Source organism: Gastrolobium bilobum, unplaced genomic scaffold (genome assembly GCF_033153095.1).
Source record: "Gastrolobium bilobum isolate Gb01-03AN ecotype WA unplaced genomic scaffold, APGP_CSIRO_Gbil_v1 utg14977, whole genome shotgun sequence".
NCBI lineage: Eukaryota > Viridiplantae > Streptophyta > Magnoliopsida > Fabales > Fabaceae > Gastrolobium > Gastrolobium bilobum.
The window spans coordinates 64,452-85,914 of NW_026898303.1; the positions used below are offsets into that span (position 1 = coordinate 64,452).

The 21,463-nt window shown below is 32.1% G+C and overlaps 4 protein-coding genes across 4 annotated transcripts; 1 reads left to right on the forward strand and 3 right to left on the reverse strand.

Annotated features, from left to right (window-relative positions):
* Window positions 1-523: 523 nt before the first annotated feature.
* Window positions 524-1,123, forward strand: LOC133314759 (zinc finger protein ZAT11-like). Its single transcript, XM_061516285.1, has one exon. It carries the CDS (start codon window positions 524-526, stop codon window positions 1,064-1,066), a length of 543 nt encoding a protein of 180 aa, XP_061372269.1. The 3' UTR covers window positions 1,067-1,123.
* Window positions 1,124-8,182: 7,059 nt separating this feature from the next.
* On the reverse strand, window positions 8,183-9,119 carry LOC133314766 (uncharacterized). The gene is made up of 2 exons (XM_061516294.1): window positions 9,006-9,119; window positions 8,183-8,921 (listed from the first exon to the last, which is right to left on the reverse strand). The coding sequence occupies exons 1-2, from the start codon at window positions 9,081-9,083 to the stop codon at window positions 8,823-8,825; spliced, it is 177 nt and encodes a 58-aa protein (XP_061372278.1). The 5' UTR covers window positions 9,084-9,119; the 3' UTR covers window positions 8,183-8,822.
* A 1,483-nt stretch (window positions 9,120-10,602) lies between these two features.
* Window positions 10,603-13,843, reverse strand: LOC133314756 (protein ALP1-like). Its single transcript, XM_061516282.1, has 2 exons — window positions 13,555-13,843; window positions 10,603-11,768 (listed from the first exon to the last, which is right to left on the reverse strand). Exons 1-2 carry the CDS (start codon window positions 13,688-13,690, stop codon window positions 10,720-10,722), a joined length of 1,185 nt encoding a protein of 394 aa, XP_061372266.1. The 5' UTR covers window positions 13,691-13,843; the 3' UTR covers window positions 10,603-10,719.
* Window positions 13,844-18,472: 4,629 nt separating this feature from the next.
* LOC133314740 (protein SOSEKI 5-like) lies at window positions 18,473-19,511 on the reverse strand. Its single transcript, XM_061516263.1, has 3 exons — window positions 19,331-19,511; window positions 19,142-19,211; window positions 18,473-18,986 (listed from the first exon to the last, which is right to left on the reverse strand). Exons 1-3 carry the CDS (start codon window positions 19,509-19,511, stop codon window positions 18,473-18,475), a joined length of 765 nt encoding a protein of 254 aa, XP_061372247.1.
* Between the last annotated feature and the right edge of the window lie 1,952 nt (window positions 19,512-21,463).

Genomic DNA, 21,463 nt, shown 5'->3' on the forward strand with positions numbered 1-21,463 from the left:
CTTTTATTATGAGCAATTTATTTGATTGGAAATCTTATTTTCAAAATAAGCGTTCAAGAATTTCAAATATTATTATTAAATTGTTGGTAGCTTAAGTTAGTTGAGTAAATCAAAGCGTCCACCCACACCAATCAGCTATGCAGTCACGCTTACATCTTCTGCGCAAGAGGCTTCTTAATTTCACATCAAACAACAACTAGTCAAAGGAAAAGCCTTAGTTCAACGCCTCAAATAATGGATTTACTTTAATTGCTTTTGCACTCATACTTGCTTGCGTCAGAGGAAACCAAAGTCATAATTCACAAGTTTAGTGTGTGACAATATGTTCACACATTCTCATTCAGAAACGTCAAATATATATATTTATTACAAGTAGTGTCACAAATAACTCTCAACCTAACAAACAAACAAAAGCCACCCTTTATAAATATCACACCCTTCAAAGTCTCATAGAGTTCTATTCCACAGCTTTTCATTACTTTCTAAACCAGAACATCAATACTTCAATTGTTTTTGATAAGTCATGAAAAGAGAAAGAGAAGTTGATAGCATAACCATGGCCAACTACTTGATGTTACTTTCTCGTGGAGGTGAATTTGAGACTAGCTACTTGAACTCTTCCAACAACCGTGTCTTTGAGTGCAAGACATGTAACAGGCAATTCCCATCGTTTCAAGCACTTGGTGGCCACCGTGCGAGCCACAAGAAGCCAAGGTTGATGGGAGAGGGTGATAATAGCCAAGTGCTTAATGGTTCACCTCCAAAGCCTAAAACTCACGAGTGCTCAATATGTGGGTTGGAGTTTGCTATAGGGCAAGCTTTGGGTGGACACATGAGGAGACACAGAGCAGCAGCTTCAAATGGAAACATGCAGAGTACTATTTCTATGAATATGAGTAGCACTAGTACTGGTAGCAGTGTTGATAATTCGGCAAACAGGAACAGGAAGAAGGATAACAGCAAAAGAGTTTTGTTTCTGGATTTGAATTTGACACCCTTAGAGAATGATGTGGAGTTTTTGAAGATTGGTCAAGCAACAACTCCATTGGTGGATTGTTTCAATTGAACTTGTGAGAGATCGATGATTATAACTTTTGGAAGGTGGTTATAGTGCAAACCAGATAGGTAGATGAGTACATTTTGCTCCCGTTTGTATTTTACTTTACCGTATATGTATGTAAATTAATTGTTCAGTTCTTGGATATAAGAAATTCTTGTTATTCTTATATAGTTTTAATAAAAAAAAAATATTGTCTGCTAATTTATAAATCAAACCGTTTACGTACCTTCCAACTAAAATATATGGTTTTAACAGGAAACATATGTTCACTTCAAGATTCATGAACTTATTAAAAGGTAGCTAATCAAGGATATTCCATGTGATTAATCCTTTTTTCAATTTTAGATTAGTAAATTTAAATATCTTCATTCCTGACTCGTTCCGTATTTCAGATTATTCCCATAATTAGCTCAAAGGGGAGTCAATTCGTCTAAAAATAATAATAAGGGTTGGATTAACTCCAAAAAAATAAAGGTTTGTATCTGACCACTTGTCTTATTAGTTATATATGCTATCGACCTTCGGCTTCAATGTAATCAGCTAATAACTAATTCACTTCTTTTTTAACTTAGTGATTCTGTCACTTAATACAGAAGAGGCCCTTGTATCAGAATCACAAGTTTTCTATGTATAAAATATAGCAACACGTTGGATTGATTTTCCATTTTCCGTGGTCATACAGTCTAGATGGGAATTATTTTCTATACCAGTGCCGTGCATTCGGATCCAATAACACTTTAATATATATCTAATCTTCGCAGCAGCCATCTAGAAGTCCTTTCATTATAATAAAGTTGTTTCATTCTCACTCTTATTTCAAAATTTATGTTCAAGAATTTTAACGATTATATATTGTTGGTGGCTAGAGTAAGTTGAGTAAATTTAAGCACGGAACACCTTCATAAGGTGTGAGTTCTATGTGAATGAAATTAATCTAACATTAAAAAAGGAATAGACAAAGTGATGATTTTATATATATATGAGTAAAAAGACCTAGCTATCCAATGTAGTTTTGAACTTTATAAACACGATAACCAATGGAGTTCAAGTGCATATGTATTTTCTAAACTGTTTCTTGGTTTCTTTGGTTTTCTTTTAATTTTTATTTTTGTTTTTGTTCCTTATATCTTTGGAATATTACCCCGCAAGTGATGATGAGAAATTTTGATCCTACTACAAGTTACAAATTAAGAAGGTACACAAGGTTGTCCAAAGAGTTGGAATTTCAGTTGATAAAGTACCCCACAAGAGATGGTGACAATTTGAATAATACAGCAAGTTACATCAGGTAGTCACACGAAGTTATATATCTAGAAAATGAGTTTTTTAATTCCAAACCTGTAAAATAACGACAGATTATGTGCAATGGATTGCAAAGTCTCACATATATGTAGTCTGGCAAAATTTCCTTGGTTAATAAGATAATGAACTATGTGCTTATGTACAGCATAACTAATTACAATAGACTTTAGTTCACAGTCATTGTCATTATCGTCACCATCGTTTGGTCACCTTCTGCAGTTACTGTCAAAGCTATTCAGTAGCAATTTCCTACATTTTGTTAGTCAGGTCACTTTAGAGACTTTGGATCAACACGATAATTTTTGTCTGTAACTAAGAGAGATTTCATAATAAATTAAAGGTGATTATGTTTCTCATAGCAAGAGGCAATTTTGTTTCATATAACACATGAATATATGTGGAACTAAAATAAGGAGAGGAGAGGAGAGAGAAATACAAAAATTGGATCCTATCCATTTTTTGTGTATGCATAAGTTATAAAATTATCTCATGTAATATGAGAAATATATTTTCATAAATAAAATTACCTTTATTAGAGTCCAAAAAAAAAGAAGTATCTAATATTACTTTAGATAATTTAATTTAAAGTCCATCAAAACAATATTATTTTGAGATTAAAAAATTAGAATGATAAATACTATTATAACTCTTAAATAAATTAAAATTACAAACATAACATGATTTTCGCCCCAAAATAACATAATTTAAATAAATATTAGACAAAGTTATCTAAAATAATTTTAGAAAACACGAACTCATATAAATTTATATTATATTTCTCTACTAGTTATTCTCTTAAAATAATTATGTGAATAATTATTTGATTTGCCGTTGATTAGAACATGATCTTTCACTGAAATTTACAACCTTTTAAGATGAAAATTCCCCTTTCGTTTTGTTCTAGAGATCTGGTATTTGGCATGACATTGATCTCACAGTTAGCTTGGCGGTGACAGGGAGTTAATATATTTTATTTGCACGTCACTGAAAAAGGTAAACGATTCTAGAAAGAGTAAAGTATGACCAATGGGTACAAGCTTGGTTGTTGCTAGATACATAGTGCGTTGATCCAGATGGGATCTGAGCAGTTCGGTCTAAAAGCTGCCTTTTGGTTCTTGGTCAAAGCTATAACACAAGTTAACCTCCTACCCATCCATGTTTCACACAAACCACTTCAGATTTTATGCTTTGGTATGAGTCTCCAAATTGAATATGACCAGCTTTGTAAGTCAAAATGCGACTTGTAAATTGATGCTTCTACGTTTACCTGTAGCTAGCTAGTTGAGGCTTATCCATATTCCATACGACGATAAGGAAACGTCATATATATATTGAGGCATCTTGTGTCCTCTTTTCTTACATTTTGAGCATTCTTATTATTTCAGTGGAATTATAAATGTTTTGTCCTCATCCTTCAAAATTTTCCCATTAGACCTTAATGATAATTTTATTTGGCAAGCAGACACTTTAAACTGAACTTGCTTCTCTTCAAAATTTGTACATTCTTCTAGGGTCGCAATTTTAAATACCAGCCACCCACCCACATGAATATGTCATGAAAATTTTGTATTCGGATCGATCCATTTACAAATTTGTATTGATAAAAATTGATCTAAAAAAATTCGTGTCATGTCACGTAATTTGCAAACCCGAAATTGACCAAAATGTAATCTTTACATATCATGTCGACCCACATATTAAGTAAGATAGTTTGAGGTTGATAAATTATTCGTGTCGTATCAACTCACAAAATAAGCATATCGTGTTTGTATCTAAAATTTTAATCTGATTTCAAATTTATATTATGTTTGTGTTAGAATGTTATCATGTTCATATCAAATTTATGCGGATTGTATCGATCTGAATTGACGCCTCTATTCTCCAAACACCTGAGGAGGCTAAGAGCTCGTTTGGTGGACATGATAAGATAATGGTAGAATATGATATGGGGTTGATAAGCTCATATCATGTTCTGTGTTTGATGAGCACCTGATTAGCAATATGATAAGATTATGTAGAAGGAGAAAAAAGAAAGAAAAAACAAAATATAATGCAATAAATACAAATATATTGGGTAGCGTGAGGATATATTGGGTAGCATAGGGATATATTGGGTATCCAATATTGGTATCTTATCATGTTGAATCCTAACTCAGCTCTCCCTATAGGATAAGAAATTATGTATTAGATAGGATAAAATGAGACAATAAGATAAACTAATCATATCATATTGACCCATCAAACAAGAGATAAAAGTAGGATATGATAAGTTATCCTATCCTATCTTCTTTATCAGGTGCTCCAAACATGCCCTAAATATCTTGGCATGATATTATATACCATTTTTTTTTTTTACGATTACAAGAGAATGCTATATTTCTGTCAACCGAATGAACCATATTATAATAAACATAAGGAATCTCAAAAGTAGTCTTCGAACATTCATGTCAACCGGTTTAGTAACTATTTATATAATTATATGCAAATTATATATGTCGATGTATGATTGAAGTACCAGTTGACAACACTTGCTCCATTGAGGGTTGTTTTGTGTTCAAATTTGTTTTATCCTTGTATACCATTATATATTATTTAAGAACCAAAAATAAATTGAAGATAAAAAAAATAGGGATAGGATATTGTGACACCCAAGTTATGTTACACTCATGTGACACCCAGTCAATCTCACCGTTAGATCGCTTATGTTGATCCAACGGTTATATTTATTTCCATCTTTGTATGGTCATGATTTTCCAAATTTTATATTTTATATTTATTTCTACCTTTGTATGGTTATGATTTCCCATATTTAATGTTTTCACTTTAAATTTGGGAAATCATGACCATACAAAGATGGAAATAAATATAACCGTTGGATCAACATAAACGATCTAACGGTGAGATTGATTGGGTGTCACATGGATGTAACATAACTTGGGTGTCAGAATATCCTATCTCAAAAAGATATACATCCATATAAATTACACTCAATTTTTTATCGTTATTTTTAATTATATTTAATGACTTAAATTTATTATGTGAAACATTGAATACAAGAGAATTAGCAATTAAGGGGGAAATAATATGTTGTTGCGTGTACACTAACGTATTAACGTATATGAGCAAATTGAAACCCACTTGATTAGTAACTTGGAACCGTTCAGCTACCAATGGCTGTCTTGCTGACTCAGACTCGCATATCATATTTCCAACGTGAGCTGATCTTTTGGAAAGGTGCAACCGTTTTACCTACATCATTTTTCAAATTAATAATCAATCAGGGGCGGCTGTTTGGTATGGGAATTTTACTAGAAATTTTGAAAAAGTGGGATAAAGCAAAATTGTTTCTAACGTTTGGAAGAGGAAATTGAAAATAATCTTTGAAATTTTTTTTTCTTATCATTTCATTTTACACGTTATATTCTTAAATAAAAATATCATATGATAAATTGTATTTTTATTTTTTCATAGTATCAGTAAAATTGACCAAACATTCTCCGAAAAATTTTAGATTTATCAAACATTTTTTCGTAACTTACTCGGGAAAAAAAATTTCCCATCATATTCCCAAATTTTTTTTTTTGGTAAAAAAAAAATTATTTCTTTTACCAAACACCCTCTAAAATAAAATACATAAAAAAACATGGATTCAAACGGTAGAGAATTTTTCTAATTTGAAAAAAAGTATACCGAATTTGGTACTCTGCAGTATTAAAAAAAAAACCGATCTTTTGACAAAAAAAATAGCGCAAGTCATAAAATTGTTTTCTATTGTCCAGTATTCGTCGTTTGAGTGAACAAAAATATCTATATATTTTTTTGGTTAAAATAACAAACGTTTTTCACGGCTTCAGGTTTAATAAAAGCTAAACATTCCTTGCATCATATTTTGCACTCATCAGCTAATTTAAAAAATTCCACAATCAACTTCTCGCTTATGCACACAAAATCTTAATGAAAGGGTCAAACTCCACCTTTTTTAGAAGCTAGCGCATAGCAATAATAAGTTGGTAGGTTGGCATCGACATAGAAAGGAGAGGCACAAAATTGATGAACAATCAAAGACTATTGAATGACTAGGTGAAGGTGGGGGTGGCTGAGAACAGACAACCCAACCCAACCCAAGTAACATGAACTCTGTTTGGCCGCAGTGGTCGGTGTGAGTGTGACGGCGTGAAAGCCCAAACAAGGTCCAATTCCTTCTAACTCGTAGACTACGAGTCGCAGTCTGGTACCACTGGTAGTAACAATCTGTTTCTTCATACAGAGACCCAAATTCAAATAGCATCAAGTTCTTCATTTTGGGATAAAATCTGAGTTTTCCCTGTACTACTACTTTTGCAATCTTACAAGGTTTGCTATCAATCATTGGAATGTTATTAGTTATTAAATAGGGAGTTACTATTCTTACAAGTTTTGCAATCTCTTGTGTTGGTGAGACAAATAAATGGAGTCTACAATTTAAAAAAGAAAAAAAAAGTTGGCACAAAATTCAATGAGTGTATAACATAAGATAGCTATATGTAATGAAATTATGAGACAAATATTTCTCTATTAAATATTATGTACATTATTATATCTATATACAATAATAAATACAAACTATATAAATTAAGAAAAAATATTTCTATTTTTGCTGGAAAAAAAGCTTTTCTGCCATACTCACTTTTTATATGAGTGTGACAGAAAAATTAAACTCATAAATTAAATCAAAAAATACAAATTTTAAAATTGACGATAACTTTTTTTTGTTTGGAAATACATATATTGCAAATGTCTTCCCAAGAGTACTTTTCCAAGGATTAAATTTTCAACATTGGAATTCAAACTACTAAAGCCAACATTGGGGTGGTTGCTTCCTTTAATGCAAACATGCACCATATTTAATGGGTACCGGGCTCAATGATTGCGCAACAACCTCAATAAATATTTCCCATTAATCATTGAAGAAGATTATGAAAGAAGGTGGACACAACTCCTCTCACCTTATATAAACACTTGAAGACATTTGTAAGAGATTTTGAAGCTTAGAGCTTGGAATTTGAGAGAGAAGTTTGAGTGTGACCTCTTTAGAGATGTTTGAGATTACCACCATCTTTGGTGAAGTTTGATTGCACCTCTAGTGTAACTAGGGAAGCTTGACTCTTTGTAATCTTTCTTTTCTACATAGTGAAAGATTTTCTAAGCTAGTGTCTCGTGGTTTTTACTGAAGAAGGTTTTTCACGTTAAAAATTTGAATATGTCTCCCTGTCTCTCTCACTTTTGCATTTTTTCATTTTTGTTGTGTTAGCCGACCTGGTGACTACAGACTAACCTTCGAGTGCCAACCTACGAGCTCGTCCCAACACACCCACCCTGTATAAAATATGTTTTCTGCCAAGTTTAAATACTCTTTACTTTTTGTGACAGTTTATTATTAGATAAATCTATACAAGAATTTTTAGATTGCTTGACCTAATAGAATCCCACTTCTTTCACTCCCGATAACAGATCTTACACCTTTTTAACAGCAAAAAAACCTTTTAAATAATTTATAGTTTGCTAAGCGTGGATGTGAATTCTTGGCAAGGAAACAGGGGAAATCCAATTTGCTAAACAAAAGGAAGAAGTGATCCATGTTGTCTTCTTCCTTATGATCCTTATCCTTAGGGAACATTTTGTAATACAAGTTGGCATATCCTCTATGGGAAAATTCCAAGTCAGTATGGAACCTAAAATTTCAAAATCACGACAGCAGGAAAACTCTCCTACTGAGCTGTTAACTACCGGTGTAGATAGCATGTTACAATACAATAATGTACAAAAAGATCGACGATTGTAAAGCATCTATCCTCAGCGCTAGTCTGTGAGCATATTTTCCAACAGAGTGTCTCTCTTTCATACGAAACAAAGCTTCTCTAAAGTGAGTAGTTTGTCATCAAAGTGAGCAAGAAAGGATGTATCTATTGTTAGAAATATAATGTACATCATCTAAGGGCATAATTGCATCCTAATTTACAGCTAAAAAATTCACATATATCCTTAAATCTAAAGAGAGTTTAAGATCTGGATGCACTATAATATTTGCTTACTTTAGAGGAGCTTCATCCCTTCCATATGAGTGAGGGTGATAGGAATGCCCCACATTTAAAAATTACAAATTCCTTACACTAAGGATGGGTGAATTATGCATCCAAGTTGTGTTAGGTTCCGTTAATTTTTTAAAGCGGCCCATCCAGCAGTTTCGAAGTTGAAAAACTTAAGAGTTGTGAAATAATAGTATTTTAGGAATTTGGGTGGTGCAAGTTGTAACCGAAAATAATAAAACATGTTATCAAATTATGCAAGTCTGGGGGGGCATTTCAACCAAATTTTCTAATCAGAGCCAAATTCGCCAAACGTATCCTTAGTTAGGACAGATTAGAAAAAGGAAAAAACAAACATACACAGTATGTAGAAGGAAGAAAGTTGTTGTGGGGGTCTATGAGAGTGAGTTATGAGGATCGTTATCGTCGGAGTGATCAAGGTTACCGAACTTTTGTTTGAAGGAATCCTGGCGCTGTAACCACATCATGTGACCCTGAAAATATAAAAAGAAAAAAGTAATGTTCGTGATAGGATAGAGGATTGATTTGATTGAGGAGAGGAGAGGAGAGGAGAATACCTGGAGAGCAGCAGCCCACGCGATTAGAAAAGACGCCACCCAGAATTTCTTGTCCTTCACCACATTTTTCAATTCCATTTTCACACAGCAGAGGAGAAGAGCACGGCCACACGACAAACTGCAACATGACGCAACAGGCCTTCCTTGGTGTTTTCTTATGGGTACGCCACCAAGCCCAATAACATACTTTCGCTCTTAAGGCCCAAAAACTTTATTCCCTCAAATTTTTGGTTCCATTTGAATCCAAGTCTTTTTATATATTTTTCTTCAAATTTTTACACCTTACTTTTTCTAAAAAAGATATTTAGTATAACAGTAGTACCAAAGAAACCTTCCCACTTATGAGAGCTGATTGTACTCTGTTTTTTTTTTTTTATTTTTTGGTAAGTTGATTGTACTCTGTTTTATCTGCAAATTCAGGTACCCAAGGTTTTTCTGAATTGTGAGTGTAAAAATAAGGATTGATTGTAGGCAACCTTAAGGCTTGCTCTTAGGTATTTTCATACCCTCCAAAAATAAGAAATAAAAATATCCCAGATATTCCTCTAAGATTCTACCTAAGATAAATTTATTTGATTAATAGTCCTAGGTTGAAATCGTGGTGACAAATGTTTGATGTTATGTTTTGTATTCCGTTATTTTTTAACCCTTTATTTATTTATTTTAGTTTATACATATGTTGTATGGGAAAAATATCTATCATTTTAAGGAATATAAACTTATATCATTTTATATCTTAATCGTTGATTTTCGTCCATCAACGGTTATAATCTATTGGGTCAAACTTAATGGGCTAAATTCATTATTAATTAATTAATAATTTTGATCCAATAAATTATAACCGTTGATGAACGAAAATCAATAATTAAGATCTAAAATGATATAAACTTATATCCTTTAAAAGAATAGATGTTTTTCACTTATTCCCGTGTTGTATACATTGTGTACTGTTCTATGGATCTTCTATATCATTTTTAGTTTTTTATTTAATCCGGAAGTTGGAAGCGAAAATTATGTTATCAAAGTTCTTGTCAATTTACCTAAATTCCCATCAAAGAATGACTAAGGTGTGCATGATATTATTATTTTTAGAGAGAATATTTTTTTATTCTTGTGCTTAGAAAGAGTTTCAGGAAAAACAAAATTCATAACAATTTATTTGAATTCAAAGAATATATGTTTAATAAATAATGTATATTTAATCCTAATAATATATATGTATTTAATAATTAATACAGCAAGAAATTAAGCAAAAAAAAAAAATTATTTTATTTTTATTAGTTTAATTTTCTAAGTTTCCGGTTTATTTTCTTAAAACAAACAATTTTATCAAAAAAAATTCCTAAAAATTCCTATTCTCCGTACTAAAAATAAAATAAAATTTAGGTACTGTGAATTTCACGCACTCTTAATTTGTTCCTCCCCAAATTAATATTTAACCCGCTAAGACGAAAGAATAAAAAGAGAGAGAGATCAATACTTTAAAAAAAAAAAGAAAAAAAGAGAGAGAGAGATAAAGAAAAATAAAATAATCAAAGACATAGTTAACTAGCAAGCAAACAAATTACGCAACCAGAAGCAGAATTTGTGTCCTGCATCTTGACATTGAACCAGAGGCAACTAAAATTTGTTTTGTCAAAGTTAGTTGACAACAAACATGAAGATGGGAGTAAAAGTCCATTTTTAAATTGTAACAGTCATATTGAATGATCTTTCATAGTGGAGGCAGTTCGCTTGACAAGTAAAGAGAAAGCTTCTCTCTCAAAGTGTAGGCTGTAGTGTCGGCAAATTCACAAGTTTGGTCTTGATATCCTGAATCATGCTGGTGGCACAAGGGCATATCAATCTGCACTTGATCTTCCATATCGATAACTACATTATGTAGTATGCAGCAAACGAGAATAATTCTTGGTAACTTGTGCTTATCAGGCTTCCACATCACACCTTCAATTATCTTCCACATCCACTTCAGCCTAGCCAATGCTCTCTTGGCCACCATTTGGGTTGCAGCAAGCCTCTTATTAAACTCAACCTGAACATTTGAGAGGCCTTCACCTTCATAAGGGGTAAGAAGCCATGGCAAAAGGGGAAACCCTGTATCCCCAACTACATAATCCCTTAAGACTGTTCCATCCGGGTGTATTTTCTTACCCCCATTCAACCTCTTCCCTTCTTCAACAAGTTTGAAAAAAGCTGAGCTTCGAAGCACATGGTCATCACTCACACTTCCTGGCCATCCAGTAACTATGTCACGGAATCTCAAATCCGGATCCACAATGGCTTGCAAGACCATGCTGCAATTCTTCTCATGATCAAGCCATACATTGTTTAGAGAGTCTGTAGCGGGCAAAGTCATCAGTATGTGTGTGCTATCAATTGCACCACAACAATTAGAAAGGCCCTGTATATTCTCAAACTTGGATTTAATCACTTCCATGGTCGTTTCAGTCGAAGGCCAACTAAGATGGCGGAGCCCTTTCTCTTCCATTGCTTCCACAAACCGCCATGTTACTTGGGAAACAGTTGACTGGTTCATCCGAAATGAGTCGCCAATGGTTGACAGTGACTCACCAGAGCTAAGCCTTCTAAGAGCAACAGCTACTTGGTCATTCAAAGACAAACGCTTACCTTTTAAATCAACGAAATTTGGTGATCTGGCCAGTATGTCTTCTTCCACAAGAGAACATATATAGTTGAATGTCTTTCTTGAAATCTTGAAAACAGACTCAAATTTCTCTACATCTTTACATTGTGATAAAGGTCCTAAAATTAGCAAAATTAAAGCAAGAGAAATCAGATGGGCAATGGGTTTCACAACAAAAAAATAGTGTTGTATAAGTTCAGCTCATTGTGCAGCTTCTTCTTAAGTAAAATAAATAAAATGTAGTCCCCAAGCCACAAGAAGCAACGACAGATTTGATCTTCTTTATGTTCAGACATAGGTATAATCAAATTAGAAGTAAATGTGCAAATTCCTTGTAACCAGATGGTTTATCTAAAAGTCAATTTCTCTAAAAGATATGTTAGTAAAATCCTTCTCTTCCACAATGCAATCTACTCAAAGTCACAAACGCATAAATATGACATAATATGAACACCTAACTCGTCTGAGACAGAATTTTGAATAAGAAAATCAGCCCACTTCCTGTTAAACCCGACTAGCGAGTGTGGGGTGGAGGAAATCCTTATACGCAGTTTGAATAAGAAAATCAGCATAGTAATAAATTGAATGAAGGGCTTTAACTGAAAAAATTGGAAAAGGGTTTGTACCTCTGCATTTCTGATTTTTTTTTTTTCTTTCAAAACCTCTTCAGCTGTCAGCTAGATTACAAAGTTTTCAACTCATAAGAATGAATTCTTTTGTATTTGACAGTATAATTGCAAAAAAAAAATTCCCATTTATCTTTTTAGGAACAGGGATATTGATTTTCTTCAAGGGCTTTAGCAGAATATCATAAGCACATTGTCACATTTAGCCTAAGAATTTCTCCTGAATCTATATACTTCTCAACAATTCAATAAGCCACGCAGAAAAAACCTATTAAATAAGTAGTTTTATTAGTTAGAAACCACAAGCTTGTAATTAACTAAGAATCAGGAAACTTCACTTAAGTAATCTCACTGCTCGTGTAATTGGAAATCTGTCAGTATGAAGATGAGATTGCAAATTATTTGACACTTCAAAGCAGAAATTGGGAAGAGACAAAAAGCTGGATTATGGGAGGATAGATCATTAGTGATGAGATTGAAACAATGAAGATGAAAGTCAAAAAACGAGTATTGACATCTATGCATAACAACAGAAAGAAGCTGCCACAATTCATGTGAAAATAACGCAGAAGATGCCCAAATTGTTATGTACAGTGAATAATTGCAACAAGTAAAGATAAAGAATATAATGTCGATGCTATAACTGGAATCACACCAATGTTCTAAAGAAATTGGGCAAAGAGAAGCTTTAATAGTGTGACTGGTAACATCACAACAGGAGTTTTCACAATTTGGAAGGTTAAGCTACAAAATAACAAATAGTCAAATAGAGATATGTGAACCAAAATACGAGTAATTGAACAAAATCATAACCAAAACTCTTAAGATAGTTCATGAGTAAGAAATAAATACCATATGCAACAGAAACATATTTAGGTTAAAGGTAAGAGGTTACATTCTTTATTAAGTAACTCAGCAAGATGTATGCTCAAAAAGAACAACATGAATGTGAAAATTCAAGTAAAGCCAAAGATATTAACAGAATCAATATCAACAAAACCAAATTCTTTAGGGACGGAAAGTGAGCAAGTTTCTAAGCATGGAGGAACAAATCTGGAATCATTATCATCCAATTACCAGAAAGCGTATAGCTTCTTTGCCCAAATTTCGCTAGATGAAAAATAACAGACGAACTAACTACCCCTCTTGGAATACAATACTTGTTTGTCACAATATCAAGAATCCATTCAAAAGAAGTAACATTAAAAGCAATATCAATATGGTGCAAGAAAAAGAATGAACCGCACAAGAACTACCGCAGAGGATATTGTAGTGGTACCTGAAATTCTTCGGGAGAAGTGATGCCACCAATCGAAGGGTGGCTTGAGTTGGGAGTGCAATGGGATTTTGGTGGCATCTTGGCAATACTTGTTGTCAGCCTTCTTCCTCTTCTTGATCCCTCTGATGGAACCCATTCACAACACAATATACTTCGAAGCCAACAACACCCACAAAAGGAAATATGAAAAGATGAAGGAAATAGAAAAGCATATACAAAAAAAAATGGAAAACAATACGTGAGTAACGCACGCTATAATATATATATAGTGGTGAAGGGAATCAAAGAATGTAAGAAAAGAAAGATGAGGAATAAAAATGCTGAGGCCAAGTCCAACGAGACCAGTCTTCTACTGCACCCTTGAACAATTGAAGACTTCGTCGTTTATGGTCTTTTCATCATTTTTAAGGCCTTTTTTTTTTTTAAGAAAAAAAAAAAAAAAAAAACTGAATTTACATTAACAAATAGGAAAAAAATGTTTGTCCTTTTCAATAATACAATTTATGTCATTTCACTCTCATAAGAGATGGGATCCACACCTTTATATTTTTGTGTCCACTCTCTTCTCTTTTATTTATCTCTTTCTCTCGACACAACTTTATATCATTTAAAATGATATACAATTTTTGCTAAGAAAAATGTTAGTTAGATTATACTTTTACTATGTTCATTATTATTCATATCTCATAAATAATATTCACTTTCATTTCAAGTATCATTTTTTGCCAATCAACTCGTGGTTGTTCAATTGAAAGGAGTTGTTTTGGGTTTGATTTGGAGAATTGACAAAACTTTGGTGCACGGCGAGAAATTATATATATATGTGTGTGATGATCATAATAATAATAATAATAATAATAGGTGTAAAGTATATTTTTTATCTCAACAAAAATCACGGGACTCATTTTAGTCCTTTAAAAAGAAAAATTGACTTATGGTCTTTCCAAAATTTAAAATAAATTCACTTAGTCAAAATCTAAAGAAGATCCATGTTAATTCTTGGGTCTATTTTAAATTTCATAGAAATCACGATTCGATTTTTTTCTTAAGGAACGAAATTAGGTCGTGTGATATTTGTTGAGGATACAAAAGACACTTTACTCTAATAATTAAAATAATAATTTATAATTAAAACAAAAAACAAAAAATTAAAATTTAACATAAAATTATATTTAAATACATATACTCACAATTTATTGTAGTATAAAAAAGTAGAAAGAAATAAAGAAATTTATTAAAAATAAAAATTAATTCACTTAATTCTTACTTTATAATATTTTATAATGTTGATTTCTTTTGTAATTGAATTTGTCTAAACTTTATAACAATTTTTTTTAATATATGTAATTCAACATAAAGTATATAAACGTAAAAAAATAGAATATATTTTCTCTGAAAACATGCATCAATAAAAAATTAATTTAAACATTTATGTCCCAAAACGGAAAAAGAAAACTCATAAATCTGTATAAATTGAAATATCCTCCCTTTAAGGCTAATAAAAGATAGAAATAGCTCATAATTAACATAAAAAAATAATAAATATTATATTCAGAGTTCTAAGATTTTTGTTTTTTTAATAAAAACATCACCAAGTCAAAAAGTGAAAATCTATGTCCAGGTCAAAAAATAATAAATTCCAAGTGACAACCATTTCATTATCATGAAATAAATAAATGTAGAAGATAAATAGTAGGAAAGACCAATCTTCATCCTGGACATTTTATAGCTTCGAAAATCAGAATTCGATCATAACATAAAATCAAAAGAATTTCAATTGTGCATTTAATTTTTCAAATTCGACCATAAACCACGCCAAATAAACAAGGAAAAAGTGTTTGCCATTTTAAATGACATAAAGTTATGTCATTTTAAGAGAGATAGACACAAAATGAATTTTTTATTTAAAATTTAAATTAAAAAAAATCACTCATTTTCTCTCTCATGATTTTTATTTTTGTGTCTATCTCTTTTCTAAAATAATATAACTTATGTCATTTAAAATAACAAACATCAAATTCAATAAAGAATTATTAGATCAAAAGAAATGATTAGTTAAAAATACCGTGAACATGTTACACCAATTAAACAAGAACACGATGTTTGCATCAGTAAAAGCCAGTGGAGGCGTGGGATGTCGCAGTGGAAGTGTGAGATTATAAAGATTTTTTTATTTATAAATTAAATTGATGTATAGTCATATAAACCAATCTTAAAAAATCGAACCGATCCGGAAATTGGTGAACTGATCATATAACCGGTCCAGTTTTCATATTGGACCGGCCATGTTATAGAACCGGTGTGACCCGGCCGGTTTTCGTAAAAACCGGTAACCCGGTCAGTTCAAACAGTGACCCGGCCCGGTCTATAAAAAAATTAATTAATTTTCATAAATTAATATCTTCTTTTTTTTACTCTCAAACTCAAATGATTTGTTTTCTTTTGAAATATTTGAGTGATTGGTAGCTTATTAACTTACATAGATTATGTACCTACAACATTAATATTATATTGATTATGCAATATGTAGGAAATTTTGATTTGATTTATAGGTAGAGATGTCGTTTACTGAACCTGAAACATTAATATCACAAATATTATATGTTTGATTGATCTTTTGTTAGACAATGATATGTAATTTATTAATTTCATATTAAAATATTTGAATTTGGTATATTTTCTTACAAGTATTTAAGTTATTTATAGTTTTTTTAATATAAATTGTAGATTTACATATACTTATTGGGTCATGCGATTGAACCAGTGATCTACTAGTTGAACCAGTGACTTAGTACCTCGACCGGGTCAATAATCGGGCCGGGTTTAAGAACATTGATATAAGCACTCAGCTTTTAACTTTTCGAGAATTCACCTTATCGTTTGCACTATTAACCAAGGGAAAAAAGTTTTCGATGTTACTTTAGATAACTTTATCTAATGTTCATCAAAACAACGTCGTTTTGGAGTTGAAAAATTAAAAAAATGGAGTGATAAAGACTACTGTAACCCTGAAATAAATTAAAATTACAAAAATACCATGATTTATGTCCGAAAACGACGTCGTTTTGATGAACATTAGATAAAGTTATCTAAAGTAACATCAGAAAAAACAAACCCATTGACCAATTGTCTTTATAAAATTATTACTGAGGTGAGATTATATATTAAAGTTGAAATTTAAATTTAAAATACGGGGGACGATAGCCCCTTTAATCCGCCACGATCTTAAGAATTATAAGCATGAAAAAAAAAACTCTTAGAATAAGTATCACATTTAACTACCAGATGTGAATACTCTTAAAAAAAATGTCTTTATTGTTGGACCATTTTTGGTTTCACATCGTTATGATTTTTTCTTAAACTTAAATAAGGGTAAAAGGTTTTTTTTTTCAAACCATAAATACAAATAAATTGAACTGAGAATATAGAAATAATTCGACCAGATATAGATTATTATTTTTTTGAGTTTTTTTAAGGTATCTTTCGACCGATATTCGAAGACTAAATCTTTCGAGACATAGAGATCATCGAAGTGGATTTTGTCTCTATAAACAAAATATTTTCCATACACATGACTGAGGAATTGTCAATATATTTAAACGACCTAACCATCTACCAACTATGCCGCTCTTTGGTTCAAATATAGATATTAGATATGAACGAAAGAAAAATAATTAACTACAAGGAAATATTTTTCAATATAAGAATTGGTATATAATGAATTCAACAATTTCAGCTTAATTCTCATTATATAAATCAAAAGGCATCATCATAAGATCCAAATCTCAATGAAAAAAAGGGGGTATGGTGTAAATGATGGACACTACGGATTTAATTAGATTGAACATTGGTATGAAACTTACCAAGTGAGAGAACTATCAAGAAACCCTGGAATTCACAACGGGCAATACTCATACCTAAAAAATATTGAAATATTGTTTTTGGTTTTATAAAGGGTTAAATTATATTCTCCTTTCTAAAGATATGTTCAAATTACATTATGTTCTTCTCTTTATTTCGAAAAATTATACTTCCTTCTGTGAAGAAAAAAGAAGAAGAAGAAGCGATAAACAAGCATACTAGCAGCTATAAACAATTATGAATGAGTCTCTTAGGTGCATTTTTTTCTTGCTTAATAACTTACGATGTCATCAATACCTATTTTTAAAACTCTTATTATAAACTTTGTGATTTCAAAAGATAAAATGAAGTTTTGAATACTCCATATTGTCTACTTTGAAATTTCATTCAAAATCTTCATTTTATTTTTTTAAGTCCTAGAGTCAATAATAGAAATTCAAAACTAGCAGACAATGATGTTGAGAGTCACAGGGAGAGAAAATTTATCCTCAAAAGGCTTTTAGATGTTGCAAATTAGCCTACCGAGTTGGTCGTCTCATCTCCTCCTAGCCACTACGGTCACAAAAACACAATTCTTGAACCTGTGTGGCTTGGCGAAGCCTAAACAATTTTGGATGCCAACAAATATACATGGAATATGTTAGAGAAGTATAAAAGTCATTGATGGGCCTTCACTTCACAGCCTAAGCTTTTGGGTTGAATTGGTTCTTTACATATTGGTGTTAAGGGTTCGATCATCGGCGTCCTCTACTTTCTTTCGTGAAATTTCTTAGCACAAATAAGCGGGTACGTGCATTATCCACCTTTCATGACGAGTTGCTCTTGTTCGAAGGGCGTGTTAGAGAAGTATAAAAGTCATTAATATGCCTTCACTTAACAGCTTAAGCTTTTGACTTTAATTGATTCTTGACTGAATAATAATTCAATTTCATTTCATTTCAATTTGAATAAAGAACACAAGGGATAGATGCAGTAGTAGCAACAAGTAACTCAATATATTGTTCCATCCCAAAATGAAACCAACTTCAGTGACTTACAAGTCACAATATCTGAGCCTTTAAGACGTTCCACACCTTATCAACTGCATCAGAACTTCTGAAGCCTTCATCCTCCCACTTGGACGTTCATTCTCTACCCTTTGGTTTCTGATATCTGCAGATCCATAACCCTCCAAAGACCCTTCCAACACTCCAAAACTAGAAATAGAAAATGGCAAAGAATCCCCATTCTCACCTAACTCCCTTGCATCATTTCCTTCACTCTCTTCATTTTGATCCCTTTGCATCATCCTCTGCCTACTCTTCTCCTCAGTCTGAGTCGAAGCATTTGCAGCTTTCCTAGAAAATTCCCTGCATGTCTGTGCCATGCAAAGCTTGTAATCACACTCCGTGCTAGAATTGTTTGTTTCAGTGGAACTTTTGGAGCTTGGTGTTGATATTGTTTCATGGGATCGAAAGCTCAAACAAGTTTCTATGAGTTGAGTTCCTTTGAGGACATACTCGTGGCCACTACTTGGGTAAATGAAATCGTTCTCTGACAAATCTTGCCACACATACCCATTTTTGTAGCTCCTAGAATGATGATTATGAAGGATCACATCAGTGTTGTTTTATAAATATTATTGGTTGCAAATAAAATACAGTTTAAACTTGTGAATTAAATAAGACATATGAACCTAACGGGATTCCAGGTCTTAAGATTTTTAAGAGCCCATAATTGAATATACCTTTTTGTAGACCAAGAATACATGTTGGCCATTCCTTGTCCTCGGAGAAAACTCAATCTATTTATCACATCTGATCAGAAAAAATAGGGTAAAAATTGTAAAAAAAAATTAAAAAAAATAGGGTTAAATTATATCTAAGTATAAATCAAATTGAATATCTCTATCTTCCTTTACTGTGGATGCATTTACCTTTCAGACATAGCATTCCATGTGGAGAAGAGATTAGAACCTCCATGAGATGTGGATGCTCAAGTTGCCCATTTCCAGAAAGGTAGTATATTACTGGAACTTTCAGCTCAGTTGCTTTATGCTTTGGTTCAATCCTTGCTTCCCTTTCTAACATTTTCCTTCCTGCTGATTTGGTTCCCATTTTTGTGAATAAAAAAGAAGAAGAAGAAGAAGCGAATGAAGGTAATGAAAGCTAAGCAGAATGAGAGGGTATTATTATTACATTTGGGAAGAAGGGTGTAGAATTGTTGTTTGTTCTCACGTACAGAACAGAGGGACATTCTTGGCATTTTATAAGCGAAGGAATATTATTCCTCTTTTGTTTACATTTGGCTAATGAGGTGATATGTACCAACAAGTGGAATGGCATGCATATATCATAGAACATGCTCACGGACCATAGTGTGCAGAGGACAAAATTATCATTTTCTTCATATGTAGTCAGAAGTAATCCCGTGAAACTATCACACTGAATTCCGGGAAACAAATGGACAATTTTCTCACAACCAAGCAGAACGCGCTTAAACTAGTGACAACTTGCAAAGAAAGCCCGGATTACTATTCTTTCACACATAAGATTCACAACACAATGTTTGACTAAATGTGAAGAAAACCTCAAATTACAACTATATATATCAAACTGATGAAAGGGCATTCTTCAACCATGATTTCTAGATTTTGTTTCTTCCAATCTCTTCTTTGTTTTTATAAAAGACCAAAAGAATTCTGGGATCAAGAAAAAAGTGGTATAAAGATAACAAAATTGTTTGTTAACATGTTCAATTATGAATACTAGCCTCTATAAAATTTTTAGAAACAAAAACTACAGCCAAACTGTCTACAAGAAGGAAAAAACAATCATATATTTTTTGCTTTTCTGCATGATTTAGTTTGCGATTGAAGAGGATCTGTGTCAATTCTTTGGGCATGCTGATAACATTTTCTTTTTAGAATAATAGACAAATCAATAAGAATTTATAAAAAGAATATATAATTATTCTTGATGCACATGATTTGTTCTCACAGACACACTACGGGGTTTAATTTGACGTACACATGACTTGTGGAGATAAAAGAAAATGAGGAACTTGTAAAAGACAACACACACCCAACTTTGCTAGACAGTTAACATCATTATAAAATATCCCAATTGTCTGATAATTCACCATTTATTCATTTTTTTTTTCTTTCCAGTGTTGAAACCTAACCACATTGGATTACCAAATAACGAATGAGGAATGACCAAGAATTAGAATCTTTTTAAAATCAACAACTAAGATTTTTTTTGTAAGAGGTTGTAATTGAAAAGAGGTTGTAAATATAAATGTCCCTCTTATTTATTAAATGGGTAAAAGATTTCTCCGGTCAATGAAGATAAGTTATCTCCAGTGAGCGCAAAACGATTTTGAGACGGAATTCAAGGTGTTTTTATAATTATAATATATTGCAGGGTTATATTACTCTTTATCATTATAATTTTTTAATCTTATAACCCAAAACGACGTCGTTTTGAACTCACTGGAGATAACTTTATCTCCGGTGACCAGAGAAATACTTTTCTTTTATTAAATATATGTGTGGAAATAAAATAAATGATGTTATCAATCATATTTTTTTCTCAAAAACTCTTCTTGATCACAATTTTTTTTGTTTAAAAAAATATTTTGAGAAATCGGGCTTAACGTCATTGTAACCCTAAACGTCCTGACTCCTGATCATAACCATAACGCATGTATTGAAGTACTCAAATAGCTTGAACATCTAAAATTATCAAACCTTTGAATCAATGTTAATAAATCCGAACTAGTCATTAACGGGTACTTGTTAATGGGATTGAACAGCTTCAATTAAATTTATATAAAAAAAAGTAATATAAAAAGGGCGAGTTTGGAGAAGTGGAAGGACACGAGTTTAAATCCAGAAGATAATTTCTTTGCACATTTGCAAGCGTAAGAATATAAGACTGCTTACAAAAATTGGTCTTTCAATTCCTAAGACTTGATCCATTTCTTATGCCCGAGGGAAGGTCAAAATAAACTATGTTGTCGATAGAAGTAGAACAAACTAAAACTGCGTTACATTATTGAACACCTG